We start from the raw sequence: 23,263 nt of genomic DNA, 5'->3' as shown, positions 1-23,263 counted from the left end.
CTGCCATTGGTCTAAATAGACCAATTTGATTACTGTTTCAGTAAACTCCAAATAATAAAGAAATACGCTGGACAAACCATTTTCTCTAACATCAAGCACGCAGGTCTACCTATTTAATGGTTAACTAAGGCACATTTTGCCTAAGATTGCCCAGAATAGCACATCAAACTACTATGCTCTGCATGTCTTAAAGACCTTTATATCTAGTGCAATCCCACTAATTGTACAACCAAACTAAAATTATTAGCTCATAACAAAATTTAATATTTTTTGTGAAAAGTTAAAAATTAATTGACAAGTATATTGTAGACATAGTTGAGAATTACTTACATTCAACTAAATGTGTAGAAGCGTAAACATGCTAAAACTAAACCTCATGGTAATTTTACAAATGCCATAAAAACACATATTAATTACAATCTTACATACTATTGCCTCAGCTACCCTTGAAATAACTTTTGAGAGTCTTTCAAAGCCATCTGTACATAGGTGGAATACTTAAAGTACTTAGAAAAGCAAATGGCCGTAGGAGAGGTTCTTATTCAAGAAATATATTCCCCATAGGTCTCTCTAGCCCAGTCAGCATTGGAAGGGATAGGCGTCGAACATGCTATGCGCAAGACCTTTCAGTGCTAATGTGGATTTTAGTGAAAGTTGTAGCTAGAAGGTTTCTCAACCCTAACATGAAACAACTGGTCACAACAGCAGCAGGAAAAGCAGGTATGTCCACCAGTCAGTCCTAGGGTACATAGACTTATTCAAAGCCAAGACCTGAAACTGGCTGTTCTGCTTCCCACACAAGTCTAACTAATGAACAGTTCTTTGGTAGGTGTGTCTCTCATTTCTTCATGACAACTTTGATAGAATCTTATTACTAAAATGTAAAATGCTAACGATTTTTGAAACCTCAGCAGAACTCCTATTTTCTTCATTCTAAAACAGTATGTTTTGTCAAATTGCTATCAGAGTTTAGACAAAGACATATTTACATAGCATTTGAAAGGCATTTTAATAAGTCTGGAAATCCTTATACTCAGGACCATACTCTTGCAGATGCAAGAAATGCATTTTTAGTCCATTTGTCAGAGGAGAAAAATATTACCTGTAGCTTCTATTGATATCAGTACAGTGAATGAGTACCTGTTACCTCTGAACAGTATCAGCAAGCACTAGGTCTTAGCTTGAAGCTGCATCATCCTTTTTTATATTGTATATTGTTAGTATTTTTAATTGTATTAGGAAAATTACTTTTAGAGCGTTTAAAAGAAACCCTAAGCTCAGCATCCACTCTGTGTTACAGTTAGATCTTGACCTTGTAAAATACAGATTATTCCCAAAAGACATAGAAATATTCCTTGACTAACTTTTAAGCAAAATAATATTCCATCTTAAATAATAATAGCGAAATTATAGCCAACCTTTTATAAATATAAGCAGTGTGAAGCAAAAGAAACACTTGGTCTTTTTACTATTTGTATAAATGGACTAACAGTGCAGGGCTTCTTTCACTACACTGTATGTTATGATGGCAGTTTTCCTTAAGTTTGATAAGTAAGCCATGATATCATAGCAAATTATGTCATAATACTAGCCAAGCTAGTGCCCACTCTTTGGTTATATTCTGATACAGCTAACACTTGCTAATAAGAAACAGAAAAGTTCTTGTATCAAGGGATGTGGTTACTGATTCCTTCAATTCTTTATTAAGACAGTAGAAAAAACACTTGGCACTTCCTCATTTCTGTCTAGCTAAGTAAGTCTCGTGTTGAACAACTATTTCTGTTTTCTAGTAAAATGCAATAAAATAAAGAGGACTGGGGATAATCCACTGTATCTGTTGATGCGTGCAATATAGAAACAAGGCAGGAAACCTGACTACAGCCAAATTTATAATCAGCTTCACCTCTTCTCAATGGGAATTCTAATTTTGCACAGGACTTCTAATTCTGGAGGGGCTCTCTGTAGTGTGGGTTGTCATAATCCTTGTTAATTCTTACTATGAAGTGTTAGCATCTATCAGCAGCATTCTGGTCATTAATTACCATCATTGTTTCTTTCTCTTCTAAGGGCCCCCATAGACCCATATTAAAAACACTAGGTCTCCTTCTGTTGGATGCCATACATGCAGCGTCCCGTGGGGTGAATTACTGCTTCCCCTGAACTCCAGAGCAAACTCACAATAACTTTATGATATTTTCATCTCTTTCCTGGGAGATGCTGGTGGTAAAAGGTGATGAGTGAGGTGCATCAGCCTTAGAGCTGACACAGGGAGAGGCAGCACTTCCAGATCACCACTGTTCCGTGCTTCTTTCCCGCCCTTCCTCACTGTATCTGCTCTCTCTTGCCTGTCAGCCCTTTGCAGCATCACAGGTCTGCAGGGGATGACCCACCAACAGCGCTACATTTGTCTGACCTGTGCTGGTATGTTATCTCCTAGCACTGCTGTCTCCCCTCTGTATTTCATTTTTCATAAGAGGCAGTACTCTGCATTCAGCTTATAGATTCCTGGGTACCGATCATGAGTATTTCTCTGCCAGGCTTGAGTTTGATACTTTTGAGTTATATCAAGGAACGCTGAACTGTGTGGCATAGGGATTGTCCATACAGCTTTTTCAAAGGCTCTTTAATTATAATGGGAACACCTTGCTGTCCCTTCCAGCTGTCAAGAAGTTTGAAATCTACACAGTGTCTTTTGGTTGGACTGCCTACTTTGTACATTAGCTTCTCGCAGTCTACAGGGCATATTTTTTTTATCTATATAAATATTACTGTCTCTTCATTGTGGCAAATGAATCTTAGTTTAGAATGATAGCAAGTAGGATTCTCCACAGTAATATTTTATCTGTTGTCTTCTTGATGCTTTGCTGGAGTTCTTTTCTCCCTATTTCTCATCTGGCATTGCATTTTTCCTTAAAAATACTTTCAGTTTAACTGGTGTATTCACAGTACACATCCTGTGCAAAAACTGTACAGTCATGTAGAAAATTCAAAATTAGACTAGTATTTCACAAAATAGGTGAGCTTTCATGGATTTTCAGTTCCAGTGCCTCCATATGTAGCCTGCTTCAAAAGGGAGGGTATTTATAGATGTCACTTCCTAAATACTACTGTAAAAGAACCCCATACAGTTGCAACCTGTTCCAGTGTTTCACCACCCTCAGCATAAAAAAACATCTTCCTTGTATCTACTCTGAATCTACTGTCTTTTAGTCTAAAACCATTACCCCTTGTCCTATCGAAACAGGCCCTACTGAAAACTCTGTCCCCATCTTTCTTATAAGCCCCCTTTAAGTATTGAAAGGCCACAATAAGGTCTTCCAGAGCCTTCTCTTCTCCAGGCCGAACAGCCCCAACTCTCTCAGCCTTTCCTTTCACTGGAAACATTGACGGTCAGGTTGGACAGGGCTCTAGCAACCTGATTTAGTTGAAGATGGCCCTACTCATTGCAGCGGGGTGGGACTAGGTGACTTGTAAATGTTGCTTCCAACATAAACCATTCTACAATTCTATAGTCATGGCAATTTCAGTAATTTTTTTATAAGGTGGTAAAATGTTCCTTGGTTTTAGAGGCAGCAGTTTGCTAAATAGTTGGTAGAATGATTGGAATGGAGTGAAACAGTGACATGCCAGAATCAAAATATAACTTGTCTCTGCAAAGATTTTGTCTTCTCTGGAATTTCTACTAGAGATTTGTGGGAACTGCTCTTTTTGATTTACTGCTATTATACTTATTGTTTTTCTTGGTAATGACAATTTCTGTTTTCATGCTGTACGGGTATTGAAAATAGAAGATTTTTCTACCATCACATCACTTCTGTGTTGAATTAGATAACTATTCTTTTTTAATTGAAAAACAGTTGTGGGGACAAAGGTCTTTAGATTTATTTCCTGGTTCAGATTTACTTGATAGTGTCACTTTATACAGTAAGATTGTGTCAAAACTTGTATTGATTTCAGTGAGTACCAAGAGAATTGGTTTCTTAAGATCCAGTCTTATGGGGTGGTATTAATGGCAAGTGAAGGACCTGTGTACAAAGGGTGCTCAGAATACCCTGTTTTGCATCAACTGCCATTAGTTTCAGTGGGAATTGAGGTGGTCCAGCATTTCCCTGGGACCAGTCTATATTGCACTTATTTAGTGGATAATCTTACTTATTTAGTTTATAAGCCATTTTAACCCACTGTTTTCAATAAATAATTCACAATTAAGGTGTGTTTGCCTCTCGTTGGTTACCTGGCACACTAATCAAATTAAAGCTCTATTCTCGTTATCCACTTAAGCTTTTAGATTTATTTCATGCCCATAATTCTGAAAAGATAATACAAAGCGGATCAGATTCTCCTTTGGCTTGCCACTTGTGTAAAGGGCATATAAAACATTACTCCATACAGATAGAATTTTACACCTAATTTTGTCTGTCAAGGTACAAGGCAGTGGAAAATCTGTGACCTGTCCGAATTGCTCTTTGTGTTTGTGGAGAATAAGAGAGCAGTTTAAGCTTGATGTTTCTCCTTTTCTTAATGAAGAGAGGAATATGTTGAGCTCCCCCTGCTGATGGCAGAGAGCTTCTGCATGGCTGAGCCCCGACTTTATCTTAAGATTCTGTTTTCTCAAAACCAAATAGACCAGAGAAAGTACATCTTCTGCTTGTTTATTGATTTAGGACTCTTCCTGCCTGTTTCTGGGAAAGAAAAAAATGAATAAAAGGCCACCTTCATTATTTCACTTTTAATTTCCTTTCTCCAAAGTAAGCAGAGCAAAATTAGATTTAGTCTGATGCATATTCCACAAATAAATTACATGGAACTAGAGTGGTTAAATGAACTTTGCTTGGGGATTATTGGAAAGATAAATATTTAAACATTGAGCTTGAGGTAAGTCATGTTTATGCAACAACTGGGGTTTTTCTGTGGCTACTTTCCCCATCCCCCCCCCCTCTTTTTTTTTTTCCTATTGTGGCTTTTCTAGTCAACTCAACCATGAGGACGCTAAAGCCAGGGTGAATACCACCTTCAAAACACTGTTTTCTGTACTGTTGCCAGCAGAGGGCTTTTTCTTTTTTTTTTTAGCAGACGATCTTTGCCTAATTTTATTTTTATATACATTTTATATATATATTATATCTTAGAAGAATTCAAAGTAAATTTACAAGAATTCAAATTCTGTCTCTTGGAAGTAAAATAGCTTATATTATGTAACTCTTAAGCATTATTCAAAAATACTTAAATTGCAGAAGAACTTAAAACCTTTAGGATATGAAGCTTAATTTTAAGGATTTATAGATGATCATAATGATGCCTGTAGGTATTGTGTAAGTATATCAAACTAGAATAGCTCTTTCTACAGTAAAAAGCATGATAAGTAGATTTATTAAATCTTTAGGTGGCCAGATATTAAAGATTAATACAGGAATAGTTGTAAGCTCATAGTACAAAGAATCTTCAATTTTAAAACATTGACGTAGGTGGAATGTTTACAAGCAATTGTAACAGTTACCCTCTCTATTGTGATGTCAGTAAGAGAATCATCAAAGTAACTGGCTGTTTAGATTTTCATGCTTATCTAATTAGAAGTGTTTCTAATTGTAAGTCAACTTTATTGTTATCAGATAACTTGCATGTATGAAATTATATATATATATAAAATATATAATTATAGTCTCTAGTGTATGCTCATCATAAATTAACTGAAATATCTATAATCGTCAGAATTTAGCAAATGTCATTTCATTTTCAAACTTGAACCTAGTTAAGGGTATATGGGGTTCATAGCTAGATAAATTAAAAAAATGGAAGTATTTTTAGTGACGTCATGGTGTTTTTATATAGAGTTGTCTGGGTAGCATCACCATCCATAAAAATGTCCCGCAGTGCCAATAACCGACAGGTTTCTTAGGCATATATAAACAGGGATGGCATTTTAGTCACTGGAGCTAACAGGACTAGATGTATACCATTCTGTGATTTCAAAGTTGATGTTTAATCAGACAATTCCTTCAACAATTATTGTGGTAAAACCATGTCACATTCTGCAACTAACTTAGACTCCATTCAGGGGAAAAAAAAAAACAACAATTAAATAGGATTTCTGATTAACAGCCTTAGGTTTGGCTCAAGTTTAGAAAAGAATAAACTGACAGGGCAGAAATATGTTTGTAAGAAGGGGATATCAAATCTCTGATAGCTACACAAATCCTAAAGAGTGAACCTACATTCACCAAACTAATGGTGCTGCCAGCTGCCCCTAGTTACAATGTGTGTTTTGTTTCTTTGTGAATCACAAGTTAAGTTTATTTTGTCAGGTTCATTGGAAGGACATGGCTGTTGTTGATATTTTCAAGTAACAGGATTTTTTTTCCCTCCTGCTGCTGCTACACTGGAACTGCATGCACAGTACAGATATTTTAGTGTAAAGGAAATTGTAGCGAAGAATTCAGAAAGGAGAAAAAAATTAAGTACTTCTTAGTAAGAAATAGTAAGACAGAATACTGATTCTACCTTTTATTTTTCATTAATGTGCATTGAAAATACAGGTAGCAGTATAGTGTAAAAATAGTATCGTTCTTCATGAGCACAACATTAGCAGGTAAGTGTTGACAAGCTTTATAATTCTGTTAATTACCTGCTCAGAGGTCAGAGTTGTAGCATCTCTTTCATCTCTTTCAGTACCTTCCTTTCCACAGGGAAGTTTTTGTATTGTTCATTGGTTTGGGTGGTTTGTTGGTTTTTTGTTTGTTTTTTTTTTTTAATTTCATGCCCAACTGTATCTTCTTAGTTCTTCTGCACATACTACATGGCATTTCCAAAATGGTGATTTCAATAAAAAAAGCATCCTAGGCTTGGTAACAGTTGGCCTGCCACATATTGCAGACCAATGGATATACCTGGGTGTTTTGAATGATGCACATGAATACTGTTACAAACACTACGTTTGGATAACAAATGAAGTCTTCCAGAAGAATGTGGATTCCTCCCTTTTCTCAACAAGAAAAACATCCTCTACCAATTTTCAAGAGAAGAGGAAGGGGAAAACTGTATGTCTTATCTTTAACTGTTTTTTCATAATTTTTGGCTGGCAGGGCATGCTTAGTTTTGAAACTGAAATATGTTTCAAACGCAGACAGTTTAGCTGTTTACTACTGTGCATCCCCAGATCAGCTGTCAGGAGCTTTCAAACTGTTCTGCGTTTCATGAAGTCTTCTGGAACCCATGTTTTTAAGGGTTATCTGATGTGTCAAGAATAATTCTCAAAGTACTTGCTTGCTCTTTTTGAGCACCTATATAATTTGATCAGTGTCTTTTTTAACTGTTTTAATTTGGCAATTTTTTTCTTACCTTCTAGCAAAAGCAAAGATCAGTACTTGCAGTGTTTCAGTGCTTTTGATTGAATTTACCACACTTGTCTCTCCATTCAGTGTAATTATTAATATGTAGGATCAGAACAGAAGTTAGGCCAGCCCTAACTCTTCTCTGAAAACAACATATGCAACGTATTGAAAACACCTTGACATTTCAGAAGAGCAGTGCCGTATTATTTTGCAGATTTCAGGCATTTAAAATAGGTTCTGACCAGTAACTAATGAATCTTTGAACCCAAGTTGTATTTGAATCCAATTTGCAAACCATCCTAGCAACATGGAAAAAGAATGTTTGATGTAATAAGATACAGCAACAGAAGAGCAAAAATCCAAAGCATTTCAAGCCTTAATGAGGATGATTTGATAACTTACTGGTCCCCACACCAGCTGCTTCAAAAAGCTTTGTGGTCTCAACCTACCTATCCTAATAGGTGTCATGACTTGATTCTGAGAGACTTGATGACATGAGAAACATGCTTCTGTAATATATTTCAAAATTATTTGCTATGAATGCATGCTTGCCTTAGTGTTTGTTCAGCGACTTCCAAATATTGGGTCAAATTTCTCATTGGATTTAGTAATTCCATCAGTACATCTCCGGTTTGAGAAATTACTTGACTATTTGTAAATATAAATAGTTTCATTGCAACAATTACTTTGCTAGTTGTCAGTAGTATAGAAAACAAAAAGAACAAATTGAAAACTGGAGAACTATTGTGTGTCATGAGTTCCTACTGTCCTGTCTTTGCTTTTATCGAACTAACATATATAGATGCCATGAAAAATGAATGGCGAATCCACAACTGTGAAAGATGTTGAGGGGTTGCTGCCTGTATTATTATCAGTAATTTAAGAGAATTAAAGGATATTACAGTTGCTGCAAGTGGTTTGAAAGTATAAGTCTTGTATTTGGCCTCCAGTTTAGCTGTGGAGATTGCTGAGTCCAGATCTCACAGCATTTAGAAGGCCTGCCAGCATAGCTCAAGTTTGAGCCATTTTGTCAGCTGCTATATTCCCATTGCAAGTATATGGCTGAAAAATCAAATCACAATCACTCCTGTGAGGAGTAGACCAATTAACTTCAAATGTCTTTATCTAAAGACCCATGTTAGGCCTGTTGCAGAATCAATTTTAGTGACACTCATACAACACCATTGAAAGAATTATTTTCAACTGGTCTGCCTTGAAAAGAATAAAATAAATGGTTGTTATGTACAAAAAAGTTATAGTACAGAGTTAAGTGGCATGCAAATCAGCTCTTGAATGAAAAATACTAATATATAGTTATTTGGGTAGGGAAAAGATAGACTTTTTATTAAAAACATTAAGATTTTCCAGACAGGATATTACAGTCACTTTTTAAACCCATATATACTGTTGTGTTTCCATTACAGATATAATCACTTCTAATATTTAATCCCTCACTCTCCTCTGACCTTGAACCCTTCTGCAGTGCAGCTAACCAAGACAGGGTTAGACTTCTAACACTTAGACAAGCACCCAGTCTGCCAAGAGGTTTTAAAGTATTACTGCTATACTCATTAAGACTCATGTCAAACGTGAATGAGCTCCCAGTTTGAAGGTGCCCTGTGGTAACAACCATTAGATTTGTCCAGTCATTAAGTATATAAGTTTAATTCATGTTGTTAATATCTGACGGAAACCATTAAAACATGTCATTTCAATAAAGCAGCTTCCATGCTAAATATTTCTCAGTTTGAAATTTAGGAATCTAGGCTTCTGTTACCGAGATTTTAAAAGGATTCTTTTTCAAAAGATTTTACTACTGCCTTTTCTCTGCAAAGCATAATCTACCTTCTGGTCTTCTAGGGAACATTTCTTCAAGTTCATGGATCAAAGTAGTACCTACTACTAGTAGTACCTACTCCTAGTCATGGAAGTGAGCCGTGTAACTTATTCTAAGTTAAGGTTCTGTAGAACTGAGACTTCACCTTTATTTAAAATAACAATGTAAGAAGTTAAAACCACAGAAATGGAAGTGTATAGACTGAATCCGTCTTTGTAGTTTTATTTAAAAGCTGATAAAAAATTGTAATTCTCTGTGACGTTATTTTGATCAATGATATCATATTAGCAAATACCAGTAATGTATCTCAGCTGGTTTGTATATGGATTTCTGTAAAAACCATGACAGTTTTTCCAGTTGCTGCTGATATCTGTTACCGATCCAATCATATTCATACATAACTATGGAAAATTGTATTGCATGCTTGACATGTATTCTCTTTTCTCTCTAATTAGTAATTACATTTTATTATTGCATTGTTATTTAAGTTATAATAGAAGCCCTGTTTATCCTAATTTAAAATATTCAGATGTATTTCATGTATGCTATATATATGTGCAAGGGTTCATGCTGTGAGGTCCATTTCCATCTCTCATATGTGTGAACCTGCCAGATTTCTTAATGTAATTTCTATTGTTGGTCTTTTCTGATTTTTTCCCCTCATCTTCTAATTCTCACAGTAGAATTTATACTTTTCTGAATTTAATTTGAAAAATAAACAATATTTTTGTGACATGCCCCCCCCTACATTTCTAAGAAAACATGCAATGACTCCTATGAGTATCAGCTCTATTTAAAGAGGATCCATTGATACATGCTAGATCTTATTTCAAGGTATCTCTCTTCTGAGTAACTATAACGTTAATTAAAAACGAACCCATGGAGCAGGTAAGTTTTTGGTGTTACTATCACAGTTGTATCATACCTAATATTTACCCAAACGTATGAAAAGTCTTTAGACTGCCTGTTCTGTTAAGACGGAAATTAATGTAAATGAGCAGACTGGAAAGGGGGGGGGATGACACACACTCAAATAAAGTTTTCTATAATTTCAATAAGAAATATCAGGTTTTGTTATAGCTTGACAGAACAATAGCATGCACAACTGAAAGCCAGTTAATGGTAGGGAAGTGACTGCATGATGGCATATGTCTAGTCCTCATGTAGAAAGGGAAGACTGTGGGAATTAAAGGAAGAGCAGGAATAAAGGACATGTTGTTCAAAAACCAAAATAACTACCACTTCATTAGCCCTGGATTCATGGGCCTGTCACAGTGATAGATACAAACTAGAGAAGCGCTGGGATAACGTTATGTTTGTCTACCTTCTGTGCTACCTGTTTTTTTTACTGTCTGATGTTTGAAATGCAGTATTCAGTGCCTTCTTCCCCTGCAACCCCCTCTTCTGTGCTGAGATGCAGTATACCACATGAAATCTTGATATCAGAGCAAAATGAACTCTTATTGCCTTAAATGATGTTTGTGCATTTTTTCTGAGTGTTTGAGTTGCCTTTTTTTGTGTTTTTTTTTTGGTTTGGTTTTTTTTTTTAGTTGGTGTTTGTTCCTGTGGCCCACAGACGATTCCACAGCTTTGGAATCATGGGAAGATACGTGATCCTCTTAATTACAGTCATGCCATTTGTACTACTATAGAGGTCTGCCAGCATTTCCATTACAAACCCCCGGTTCAGTGGTTTATAGTTCAATCATTAAAACGTGGTGCTGCCCATACGAATTTTGAGGCAGGCAATGATCTATTTCCCCTCCTCCTCAGAAAAAAAATTGGAAAAAAAATTGCCTGGTTTTAAAATATGAAAGCAATAAGTAAGTGACTAGATGTTGACTATACAGGACTTTGCATTCTTACAGTTTAATAAGAAATTTATATTTAAATTGCAGTATAGGTGACCTTTACTGTATAATGCTTTTGCAAGTGCTTTTGGCTATTTTGAAACTAATCAGTTTTTTCGTGCTTACATGCCCTAATTTAAATTGGTTAGATTGAAACAGATTTATACAAAGCAATTCAATGTATTTTGGATTTAAAGACCAACTCTTGAAATGGTTCCTAACCAAGAGTTAAATAAAAGGGACAGCCAAATATGGCTGACACTGTTCTGGGCGTTTGCTACAGGCCACCTGATCAAGAAGAGGAAGCTGATGAAGACTTCTACAGACAGCTGGGTATAGACTTGCAATTACAGGCCCTGGTTCTCATGGGGGACTTCAACCACCCTGATATTTGCTGGAAAAGCAACATGGCAAGCCATGCACGATCCAGAAGGTTCCTGCAGAGCATCAAGGACAACTTTTTGATGCAAGTGGTGGAGGAGCCAATGAGGCAAGATGTGCTGCTCGACCTTATCCTAACAAACAAGGAAGGGCTGGTTGAGGATGTGAGACCTGGGGATAGCCTTGGCTGCAGTGACCATGAGATGGCCGAGTTTAGGATACTACGAGGTAGAAGCAGGGCTATGAGTTGGGTTACAACCTTGGACTTCAAGAGGGCCAACTTTGACCTCTTCAAAGACCTGATAGGAGGAATCCCATGGGCTCGGGCTCTGGAAGACGGGGGTCCAAGAGAGCTGGACAGTAACCAAGAGGACCACTTCCTCCAAGCTCAAGATCAGTGCATCCCCAATAGGAAGAAGTCAGGCAGAGGAGCCAGGAGACCCGCATGGATGAGCAAAGAGCTTCTAGAGAAACTCAAATGGAAGAGGGAGGTTCACAGTATGTGGAAGAAGTGACTGGCCACATGGGAGGAATGTAAGAATGTTGTCACGGTGTGCAGAGATGCGACAAGGAAGGCCAAGGCCCACTTGGAATGAAATCTGGCAATGCATGTCAACGATAACAAGAAGGGCTTCTTTAAATATCAGCAGTAAAAGGAAAACTAGGGATACAGTGGGCCCACTGCTGAACAAGAAAGGGGCACTGGTGATGCAGAATTTGAGAAGGCAGAGTTACTGAATGCCTTCTTTGCCTCGGTCTTTACTGCTAAGGCTGGCCCTCAGGCATCTCAGCCCCCAGAGGAGAGAGGACAAATCTGGAGAAAGGAAGACTTACCATTGGTCAAGAAGGACTGGGTCAGAGATCACCTATGCAAAATGGATCCTCACAAATCCATGGGTCCTGATGGGATGCAGCTGTGAGTGTTGAGGGAGCTGGCAGATGTTCTTGCCAAGCCACTCTCCATCGTCTTTGAAAGGTGGTGAAGGACAGGAGAGGTGCCCGAGGACTGGAGGAAAGCAAATGTCACTCCAATCTTCAAAAAGGGCAAGAAGGACCTGGGGAACTATAGGCCAGTCAGCCTCACCTCCATCCCTGGAAAGGTGATGGAGCAGTTCATCCTGGAGGTCATCTCCAGGCAGGTAGAGGACAAGAAGGTCATCAGAAACACTCAACATGGATTCACCAAGGGAAGATGATGCTTGACCAACCTGATAGCCTTCTATGATGGTGTGACTGGCTGGGTCAACAAAGGGAAAGCAGTGGATGTTGTCTATCTTGACTTCAGTAAGGCATTCAACACTGTCTCCCATAGTATCCTCATAGGCAAGCTGAGGAAGTGTGAGTTGGATGAGTGGGCAGTGAGGTGGACAGAGAACTGACTCAACAACAGAACTCAGGGTCGTGATCAACAGAGCAGAGTCTGGATGGAGGTCTGTCACTAGTGGTGTTCCCCAGGGGTCTGTGCTGGATCCAGTCCTGTTCAACATATTCATCAATGACCTGGATGATGGGATAAAGTGTAACCTCAGCAAGTTTGCGGATGATACCAAGCTGGGAGGAGTGGCTGATACGCCAGAAGGCTGTGCTGCCATCCAACAATACCTGGACAGGCTGGAGAGCTGGGCTGAGGGGAACCTGATGAAATTCAACAAGAGCAAGTGCAAGGTCCTGCACCAGGGGAGGAACGACCCCATGCACCAGTATATGTTGGGGGCTGACCTACTGGAAAGCAGCTCTGTTGAGGACCTGGGAGTGCTGGTGGACAGCAAGTTGACCATGAGCCAGCAATGTGCCCTTGTGCCCTTGTGGTATCCTGGGGTGCATTAAAAGGAGTGTGGCCAGCAGATCGAGAGAGGTTATCCTCCCCCTCTACTCTGCCTTAGTGAGACCACATTTGGAGTACTGTGTCCAGTTTCAGGCCCCCCAGTTTAAAAGGGACATGGAACTGCTTGAGCAAGTCCAGCGGAGAGCTACCAAGATGATCGGGGACTGAAGCATCTCACTTATGAGTAAAGGCTGAGAGACTTGGGCTTGTTCAGCCTGGAGAAGAGAAGACTGAGGGGGGATTTCATCAATACCTATAAATATCTAAAGGGTGGGTGTCAGGACGATGGGACTAGGCTCTTTTCAATAGTGCCCAATGACAGGCCAAGGGGCAATGGGCACAAGTTGGAACACAGGAAGTTCCACCTAAACATGAGAAAAATCTTCTTTACTGTGAGGGTGACAGAGCAGTGGAACAGGCTGCTCAGGGAGGTTGTGGAGTCTCCTTCCCTGGAGACATTCAAAGCCCACCTGGATACGTTCCTGTGTCCCTGCTCAAGCAGGGAGGTTGGACAACATGATCTCCAGAGGTCCCTTCCAACCCCTACTATTCTGTGATTCTGTGAAGACTTTCAAAGTATTCATAGTTATCAATTCCTGCGGTGTTAGTCTAAGTAACCAGAAGTTCTGCAAAAAATACAAGTTGCCTTTACACTGGCACTGAAATGTGGCATGTAATATAAAGCACTAAGAGATGGGTTTCAGAATGGTCTGCTTGCCTGTGGCAGAAACCCTTGAGTTCAAATCTTGAGGATGCACTGGCAGAAGATATGCATATGACATCTTTACTTAACTAATGGAATAATTTAACTAAGATTGCAGTAAATTTTTCATAACTGCAAGTCTTTAAATCAAATCTGGTTTTCTCCTGAAAAGACATGACTTTTGGGTTTGATGCAGAAATCAAAGGAAAACTTCTACGGCCTATGTTGTGTAGATGGCAATCATAAGACCCTGTAGTTTCATCAGGCTTTGAAAACTCTGATATGTTGAAGGAGTAGATCCGGAGATTCCTCCTTTTTCTTCTGATCAGGCAGAGCAGAAACTGAGATTCTGTCAAAAAAACAAGTAAGTTGGGTTTGTTTGCTTAGATGTCCTTTATATGTTTTAAAAATTAAATCAGAACAAAAAAATATTACACCATTAAGCATTATAGGAAAGTTCATTAAAAAAAAAAAAAAGAGATTCATGTATTGTACTGGGAATCTGACAGTAATTAGTATAGAATATGTATCTTGCAGTGAATGCCCACTTCTTCTTGTGCAGATTTGGCTTTCAGTTAAAGTATTTTTAAAGCAGGCATCCTTAAAAGCATATTGAAAATAAATGTTAAAATATTAGAAAAGTGTGTGTGAATTTTAATTAGCTCTATAACCCTACAAATAGGTTTGATGTTACCAAAAGCCAAGTGACCTTCCTATTCTTTATCTCTTGATTTTAATTTCAATATTTACAGTCCCATATTTTCTGTGTAAATATCTGTTTGTGCATTTCTGTGCTATGTTGTGCAAAGCACAGTGAAAGTGTGAAACTCCATTTAGCCTCTTGACAATCCTTTGTAAGAATTGGGAAAAAAAAATTATCATAAAATCTCTAAGCATCAGCTTTGCCTTTGCATTTACTCTGTTAAATTTGGTAGCAAATGAAGGTTTCAGACCCTGTAACACTTACTGTACTGCTGCTGCCCACTGTAGTCACATGTTGAGGGTGCTCAGTTTTTTATTTCTTGTTATAATCCATTCTACTAAGTATTTGTATTCATGCTTGGTTGATAGAGGTTCAGTATAGGTATATTTTAGGTGGAAGAAAAAGAGAAAGAAGTGACAGCTGTACCCATGACTGGGAGATCTAAAACTTCTTCAAATGAATGATGGGAGAAAAGCTGGTTATTTGCAGACCTTTCTGAGAGACAGACCATTATTATTTGATTGAATAAAGCATATTAATATGCCTTTGCATATTTGATTTCCTAGTCAATGGCTGAATTATTACTTGCATTCTATGCAGAAGCTGGAGCCTTCCCTAGAGAACTTGGATATTCTGTAACAGAAGCTAGGATCTGCCTTCAAATAAAGGGTTTTTTTGTGAATTAGACTTCATTGCTTTCATAAGTGGTCACAAAATGTAATTACAGCTTTGCTAAATAATGGAAATCAAGGGGGAAAGGAAAAAGGTTATTAATTTGTCATCATTAATTATTATAACCTTGGAAAGCATGAATTTATGGGTCAGAAAACACAGTAGCAAAACATAGAATAGGAAATAGCAGAAATTCAGTTTAAAAAGTGAAGTAAAAAGAAAAACATACAAAAAAGTTGATAGAAGTACACCAGTTGTATGCATTGGGAATAACATAACACTCAGAAAACATACACAGCAATTCATCAGAACACATAGTCTTACACAGATGAATAACATGTTTGAATAACCACATGGCAAGAACAGTTTTGGCTGCATTATGATCATGTTTAAATAATTTTTGTAAATTATGTAGCTTAATCATTTAACTCATGGTTGCACTCTCTAATATGTCTTTTTTGTTTCCCACCTTAGCTAACAATGCCAACATTTCCTGTTGTTGTGAAGATTGGACATGCTCATTCAGGCATGGGAAAGGTGCAGATGCTATTATTGCATGCTAGGAGGCTGGGTGTTTTCTAAAATAATATGCATGTTCTTTCATTTCCTGGGTATTTCAACTTTTCACTGTCTAAATTCTGTCTCAGATTCCTACCCTTGCAAATCTTTGCTTGTATATTATTCAAGAAAGTGCCTCTCTTTAGGAAAATATTAAAACAAATAATATATTTCCACACTGATGCCTTTTCAATTTATGTGTTGTTCTATATAAGACGTTCATTGAAATGTGCTGAGGTGCTTTCTTGAAGCAGAACTGTATTTATTAATTTAATTGACTGCAGTGAAAGTATTTAAGAGTCACGGTCTGTTTGCACAATCCAAGTTTTTGGCCCTGGGAATATAGGAAGGTTTTGCCTTGGTGCTTTATTAGTTTCAGCTTGATACTGAACTTTTCTTCACTTCCTGTCTTAATGTATTCTCTGTAATTGTTTCATACCACTATATAACTGCTGCTTTCTTTCTCCAAAGTAATTGCATTTCAGTGGTGAGTACAGTTGTTTTGATATCACTTATCTCACAATGATGGTTCAATGGGATATGATTTAAATCCCACTTTCATTGATATTAGTGGAAATTTCTAGTCATTACAGATTAACCACTTTCTCTCATTGAAAACACTCAGTGCTTTAAGTGCTTTAGGTTTTAAAACAAATCATCAGAGAATAGTAACATTTATCATCTTGAACCTCCAAAAGCTCCATGAATATAGTATTTGCCACTAGCAATACAAAGAGGAAATTGATTAAATTGCATTTTATTCGGTAATTATGCAAGTTGTACTGTATGTTATGTTCTTTTGCCTATGACTGTATTTCATACTTCGTAAGTTAGTGGAAATCTGGCAGCCTATGTAATTGAGAGCAGAATTAACCACTAATTACTTAAAGTGCAGTTTCTGTGGATTGCATATGTGAAGTATTAGAATGTTTATACTGTACTTTCAATATTCACCTCTCATTTATAGAAAAGGGAAACAATGCACAGAAATGTTCAGCATATCAAATGCCTAGAAATATATCTAGATTTTTTTAGCTACAAAATATTGTGAATCCTTAAAGATTAAATGCCAGCCTTTTGTAGTGAAGTGCTTACTGTCAGAGTCCAAATATAGATTCTTCTTGTACCCCAGTCCTCCCTAAAGGCATTGCTAGGACTAGTGTTTCCATTGGTGGTAATTAGACTTGCATATGCTATTAAATTTTCAGAAACTAAGTTAAAACCAGGCATTGTGTCTGGTTTTGTGGCTCTCAAACAGTAAATTACTCTGTATTGTTCTCCATCTGAGAGCTGAGAGCAAATACAAAAGCCTTATAACTTCTTTTAGCTTCACCAGACCCTGTATGCAATTCCCATCTCACAGCTGTGCCACTCTGGCCCACAGGTTCCCTTTTAAGTACCGGGTGACAGTGGAAGGGAACAAGACACTGGGCTTGCAAAGAGTTGCAAACTCTCCTAATATTAGATAACATGAGAAATACTAATCCCTGCCTCCTTTCCTCACCATTCTGAAATGTACTTTGTGTCAGTATGTTGGAGTTCCAGTTTCCCTCTCCCATTTTCTACTAGCCCTAAGACTTCTCTTCTGAGTCACTTTTTCTCCCCACTTCAGGCAGCTTCCTTTAAATCCACTGTAGAGGTGTGACCTCCCTCTCCAAAAGCAATGTTTCTGTCCTCCATCTGTCCTCTAAGGTCTCCTTCTCCCTCTCCCCCAAATCAATATTCCCCACTTTTCCACCTCCCTTATTTCAAGATGTTAAAGTTGATGGGTGTCGTACCATTTACCATCTTTGCACAGTGTTCCAAAATGAGGAAATCCTACTCCTAGAAAGCCTGACTCCTTGCGGAGAAGTGAGAAATATTAGAAAAAGTGATTCTGCTGTCTTGAGCTAACCCTCTGTGCTCTATGTGTGGGCTCCATACACATTCAGTTACATGAGCAATTTACAGAATCGACAAGAATTCTATACAAATTAGTGTTGCATATTATCACACCTTGAAAAACTCTAAAGCCCGCAGATTTAAAATTAACAAAAAAAGGCAAAACAAAATTCCACTATCTGCAAATTGTTTTCTACAGGTGAACAGGTAATATTTTGCCTAGAAAAATAGATACTTTAATGCAGGAATGTTATAGCATCTAGAAATCAGATAAAATATCTGCGACTTTTTTTAATAAACTGATGCTGTCAGAAAACATACTTCTCATGAATGCCATTTGCCAGTGAATTCTACATTTTATTCCTAATTGCTCTTTTTTCTTTTGTATATGCTGTTTGCTTGTGGCATGATGACTACAGATCAAGGTAGACAACCACTACGATTTTCAGGACATAGCCAGCGTGGTAGCACTTACTCAGACCTACGCCACTACTGAACCCTTCATAGACTCCAAATATGACATCAGGATCCAAAAGATAGGCAGTAACTACAAAGCATACATGTGAGCCAAAAACTTATCTTCTTTTATCCTTTTGTTTCAAAATTGATAAGCACCAATAAGATTAAGACTGTTGCATGAGTCTCTGAGCTGATGTGGTGACTCCATGCCTCCTTTGTCATACTCTGGAACGACAGTATTTTAGACTTTCTAGATTTATCAAAACTTTTTTTTGAGTTGATTGTGACTGGAAGAAGGAGAATACAACAGGTGAGCCTGCCAGAGTGGTTTTCCTGCTAACCTTTGTTTATTTTTTCATTTAATGAAAGGAGCAGTTGGAAGGGGATTTGTTTTTATAGAGGACTTGTTAAATCAGATTCCTTTCTATCTTTTCCCAACTTAGAGTGAAAAGATACAAAGTAATCTGATTTGACAAGTCAAATTTTCTTCTCCCTCTAAGGATATTTAGATGGCATTCATTCACACAACCCTAAGTCATAACACTTTAATGGAACAAAGATCTCTCCTTGTAACCTAACACACATAAGAAAAATTCTTATCTTGCAATGGCCTTCACATATATGGATGAAAATCTCTTCTAATTTTAGAATCTAGGTGTTTTTTTAAAGATCATGAGTATATGAGAGGCTAAAAGGGTGGTTCAGTTTCAGAGACAACATTAAGCTCGAGCAGCAAGACAAGTTATCGTGTAGTAGTTGAGCTATGGTAACTGTATTTAGGCATATTTTTACTCTCTTTCAATTATCAAGCAACATAATTTGACATAAACTCATGCATGTTTTTAAGACAAGTTAAATCATCTCATGTATTTGTTCCCTCATGCTTACAATTCTGAGGCAGGAAAAATATAACAAAATATGGATAAAAATACACATAGGCATTTACATATGCACACCCACATACACATGCAAAGATATTTCTCTAGGAACTCCTGTAACACTGGAGGGATCAGAAATTTCTTGTATGTTGTCATTTGTAGGGTACAGTCTAGTTCTTTATCAGTAAAAACAATTGAACTCCAAGCAAACCATAAATATTAAAAGAAGGAAAAAGTTGGAGCTGGGTTAAAGAAAATGCATAAAATGTTTTATAATATTAAAGACAGAGTTAGCATTAAGCATCAAGTAATTCAGGAGAGCCAACAAGCTTCCCCCCAGGGCTGGGGGAAGGGGCAAAATATATCTCCTTAGGTTGATATTGGAAGGCCACATACTCTTGACTTCTCCCCTAAAACATTACTGTCACAAGATCAAAACTGTACAAGTAAGTGACCTTTCCTGACATATGACTTGAAGAGGTATTTGAGAAAGAACATAAAATATTAGGCCTTTCAAGAACAACTCTGTAGTCCATCTGCCTCTCACTGTACGTCTGAGGGGCCTCAAGAAAGCACAACACAGAACTGGCTGGAAGTGCTGTTCCACAGGTCAGATCCATCCAGCAGTATGGACACTAAATCATTCTGCTCTATTTTGAACCCAGAACTATCTGAACAATGCAAAAACAATGCATTGGAAGTTTGAGTTGTACACAGCGACCAAAGCAGAACGCTCAAATAGCTTGCGAGGATTGAGAGGTTTGAGGAATCATTTGCTGATGATTTTCAGTGTTCTTAGTGATGCAGGACAGAACCTCTGTATTCCACACCCCCGACAGAATTTCAGGTGTGCTGGGCCTACCCCACCTCTCCCTATAGGCAATAAGTATCATAAAAAAATACTTCTGAATGGTACAGCTTTTAGCCCCTGGCATCTCTAGGAAAGTTAATTCCAATTCTGCATGTTTGTCTTACATTGGTGTTCCAGACTGTGACTTTTCCTGGCTTTAGCCCCTCATCTGGAGACATCCATCCTACATTTTTCTAATAGCACTATGCTTCCACACCTCAGTCACCTCTCTGCTATCTGTCCAAACCATGTCTTGGTCCAATCCCACCGCTTTCCCAGACCACTTCTACCTTTATGTCTCTTAGTCCTTACCTCTAGTCTTTTTTACTGTCCCAGGTTCTCCCTTGCCCCTTTTATTCTACTCAGTGCCATTCACCAGTTTTGTTCTCCCTCTACTTCCAGTCACCAGTCAGCTTTCTTGCTCTACTTCAGACCTTTCCATACAACAAATTCTGTCTCTTCGAGGCTAGGATAGTACTTTTTTCTCTTGTCAGTGCTTTGACAGGCAGATTTCTTGTGTTGTACTACCCACCTCTCCCCTCCTCTGTTGTTTATTATAAACAGGGTTGATCTGTCTCTGTCGTACATCTCCCAAGTGACAAGAGTCTTAGGAATAAGGCCCCACTCTTAATGGTTGACACACCAACAGATGCCAGCAGTCAGATGCAGTGTTAGTAACGTGACAGTTCATTGCCTAGGGTAGAAATTGGACCACTACGTTTCATAGGAGGGAGCCCTACATTTTTTTCTTTGACTTGAAATTTAAATGCTGCTCAGTCTCTAGAGTAATTTTGGAAGAGTCAGCCATGGTAAATTTATCATTTTCAAACATAAATGTTTCTTCTTCACAGAAGCAGCAGTTGGGCTAAGGGACAGCAAAAATAAGTTAAAATGACAGCCTGTTCCTCCTACCTTTTATTTATTTTTAAGTTTCTACTCAGAAACTATGGGTTCATCCAAATGCTAAAAACCTAGCAATCATTTTTTCTCTAGATTCTTTCATGCAATTAAATCACACAAAAAAATGAAATACCGATCCATTGTTACAAAGCATCATGAAAAGGAAATTTACCAAAGGTCTGAAAAATTATTCATATGCATACATACACATTATGTCAGTAGAATATTGTGTTACAGCTGGTTCTCATTTTGTTCTGTGACACAGGAACAGAGTACTTAGAGAGCCACCACAAAAAATACCAGCTGAACATTTGTTTTTGTAGTTTAAAGAGAGTTATTAAGAGCTTCAATTTTATAATTCTGTGGGAAATTGTGGTATAAGTGGATCCATGACTCACAAAACACTGGTGCTTATCATCTGTCAGTAGAGATTATAGCCAAAATGCAACATTGGATCCCTCTAAATACCACAGCTCCTCAAAACGTTTTGTGACGCATACTTAACTACACTTGGTACCATTACAGAATTCATCTGACTTCAAGGAAACAGAGTTAAAAGGGTCACACACAGTGAAGAAAAACAAATAGAAAAACACTACATCTAAATCTCCTCTCCAGAAGCAATCCTCTGAACCCATAACCTAATGTACTTTGATCAAAAGGGCAATAAAACAGAAGTAGAGTACATCAACCAAGAGACAATGCTATAGAATTGAACCGCTAAGCAGGCTATCTACACAAGAACTGTAGGTAGACCTTTCTACGTATTTTTCTGATGACAAGTCCCTGTCCAGACAATTTGGATTACATACTTTAAATGGTACTAATTAAAACAGAAAGGTGTTTGAAAAGGGGAAGCTCAAGTTACTATGAATCATTTATACTAATCATAATTCCTTTTCCCTGATGTTAAAACAGTTCTTCCTCCTTTGCAAAGACCACATCAAGTGAAAACATGTTAAGCCTAAGTGTAAAGTACTCAAAAGTGTTACAAGTTGTCTTCTGTAGTCAGTATTTAGTAAAAGATTAAGAAATAACGATGTGAAAGACCCTTAGAAATCATCAGCATGGAAGTGAAGGGTGGGAAAGCTATATATTTCAGTAGAGGAAATCATATGTGAATTAAATGAATTACAGAAATCATATCTAAGTTTTAAAGTGCCAGATGGTCTGGGCGGGTACTTTTGTGTCACTTAACCATGGTCTAATGCAACAACCCTGTTGTTTTGGCTTTCCTCTGTGTGACAGACCTAGCATTGGCAGCTCCAGCCCACAAGCTATTGAGATCACACTAGTTAGGTCTGTGTCCATAGTGTTCCTCTCAGTCCTCAACTGGTCCCTACAGCATTGTTACAGCCAGCCAAGCATCCAGTTGTGAGACTGCTTCAGGTACAATAAGGGACCTTTCACGTTGTTGAGTGAAAGCACAACTTAAAGCAAACCATCTTTTCTCCTCTAGTCGGTAGTGCGGAGATTACATCAATGCAGCTGAGGATCTTGAACTAAATGCTTCCTAAATGTCTTCAGGACAATTATTTTTTTCCTGATTTGGTCACATCTTCCTTCCTAAAAGAAACCTTAAATAGTACATGCTAACGAATGCCTTTGAGAATTCTGCAATAGAGTTGAATCATGATTTGTAAGAAGCATTATCTTTCTTATGCAGGATACATGTGTATGAACACATCTATACACGTATAAATAAATATCACTTGCAAAATGAAGCAGAAGTCACAAAATAGGCTTATGCCTGGGCAAAGTTACCTTACACACAGCACTCAACATGTACCTTCCCCTTTCACTTGTTTCTCCCACATCAGCAAAGAATAGGGCACCTTACAAGAACTTTATGCTCTAAAAGTCAACTATGAGAGGCTCCCACAGAAAAGTTAGCATTCCACCTCCCCCAGTTGCTACTGACCCTCATAATTAGGTTAATAGAAAAATGGGGAGAAAACTATAGCTGCTGCCTAATATACTTTTAATACATTACAGATGTTCCTATTATTTTACTAACTGGAAACACTTCATAATTTGTATCCTTAGCCTATTCCCAGTACAGCATTTAGGTTTCAGAAAACAGTAATAATCTCAGCCATGGTAGCAGTCCCAAGGTCTGAGAAGAAAAAAACTTTCTATGATTTTTTTTTTCTTAGAGATTAAATAAAAGATGGTATACTCAAGCCTTGACATAAATTGTTTAGATTATAGTAGTAAACTAGAAAAGACGAAAACTGGAGGAAAAACAAAAATCCAGCTCTAAGCCAGATCTGAGATCCTTTCAGAGATGTTAATGAGATAGATATCTTGATTTTAAAGTGTTGGGACCTAAGTCTGTAGTGGTATGGTTTTGAAATAAGAAGTTGAAGCTTCAGTTTCTTGACATTTGCAGTAATAACATGTTACAGGCTATTCAATCCATTTATAACTGATAACAG

The 23,263-nt window shown here is 37.7% G+C and overlaps 1 protein-coding gene across 1 annotated transcript in view; it reads left to right on the top strand.

The window, feature by feature from the left end:
* The window catches only part of SYN2 (synapsin II), a 203,858-nt gene that overhangs the window by 138,993 nt on the left and 41,602 nt on the right, over positions 1–23,263 (top strand). Inside the window, exons 6-7 of the mRNA XM_075096744.1 lie at positions 15,774–15,836; positions 18,158–18,300. Of these exons, the coding sequence (XP_074952845.1) occupies positions 15,774–15,836; positions 18,158–18,300 (206 nt within the window). The remainder of the gene's footprint in view (positions 1–15,773; positions 15,837–18,157; positions 18,301–23,263) is intronic.

The sequence above is a fragment of the Phalacrocorax aristotelis genome, chromosome 6, assembly GCF_949628215.1.
Source record: "Phalacrocorax aristotelis chromosome 6, bGulAri2.1, whole genome shotgun sequence".
In the NCBI taxonomy this organism is placed as follows: Eukaryota; Metazoa; Chordata; class Aves; order Suliformes; family Phalacrocoracidae; genus Phalacrocorax; species Phalacrocorax aristotelis.
This window is presented reverse-complemented; position numbering and strand designations above follow the sequence as displayed.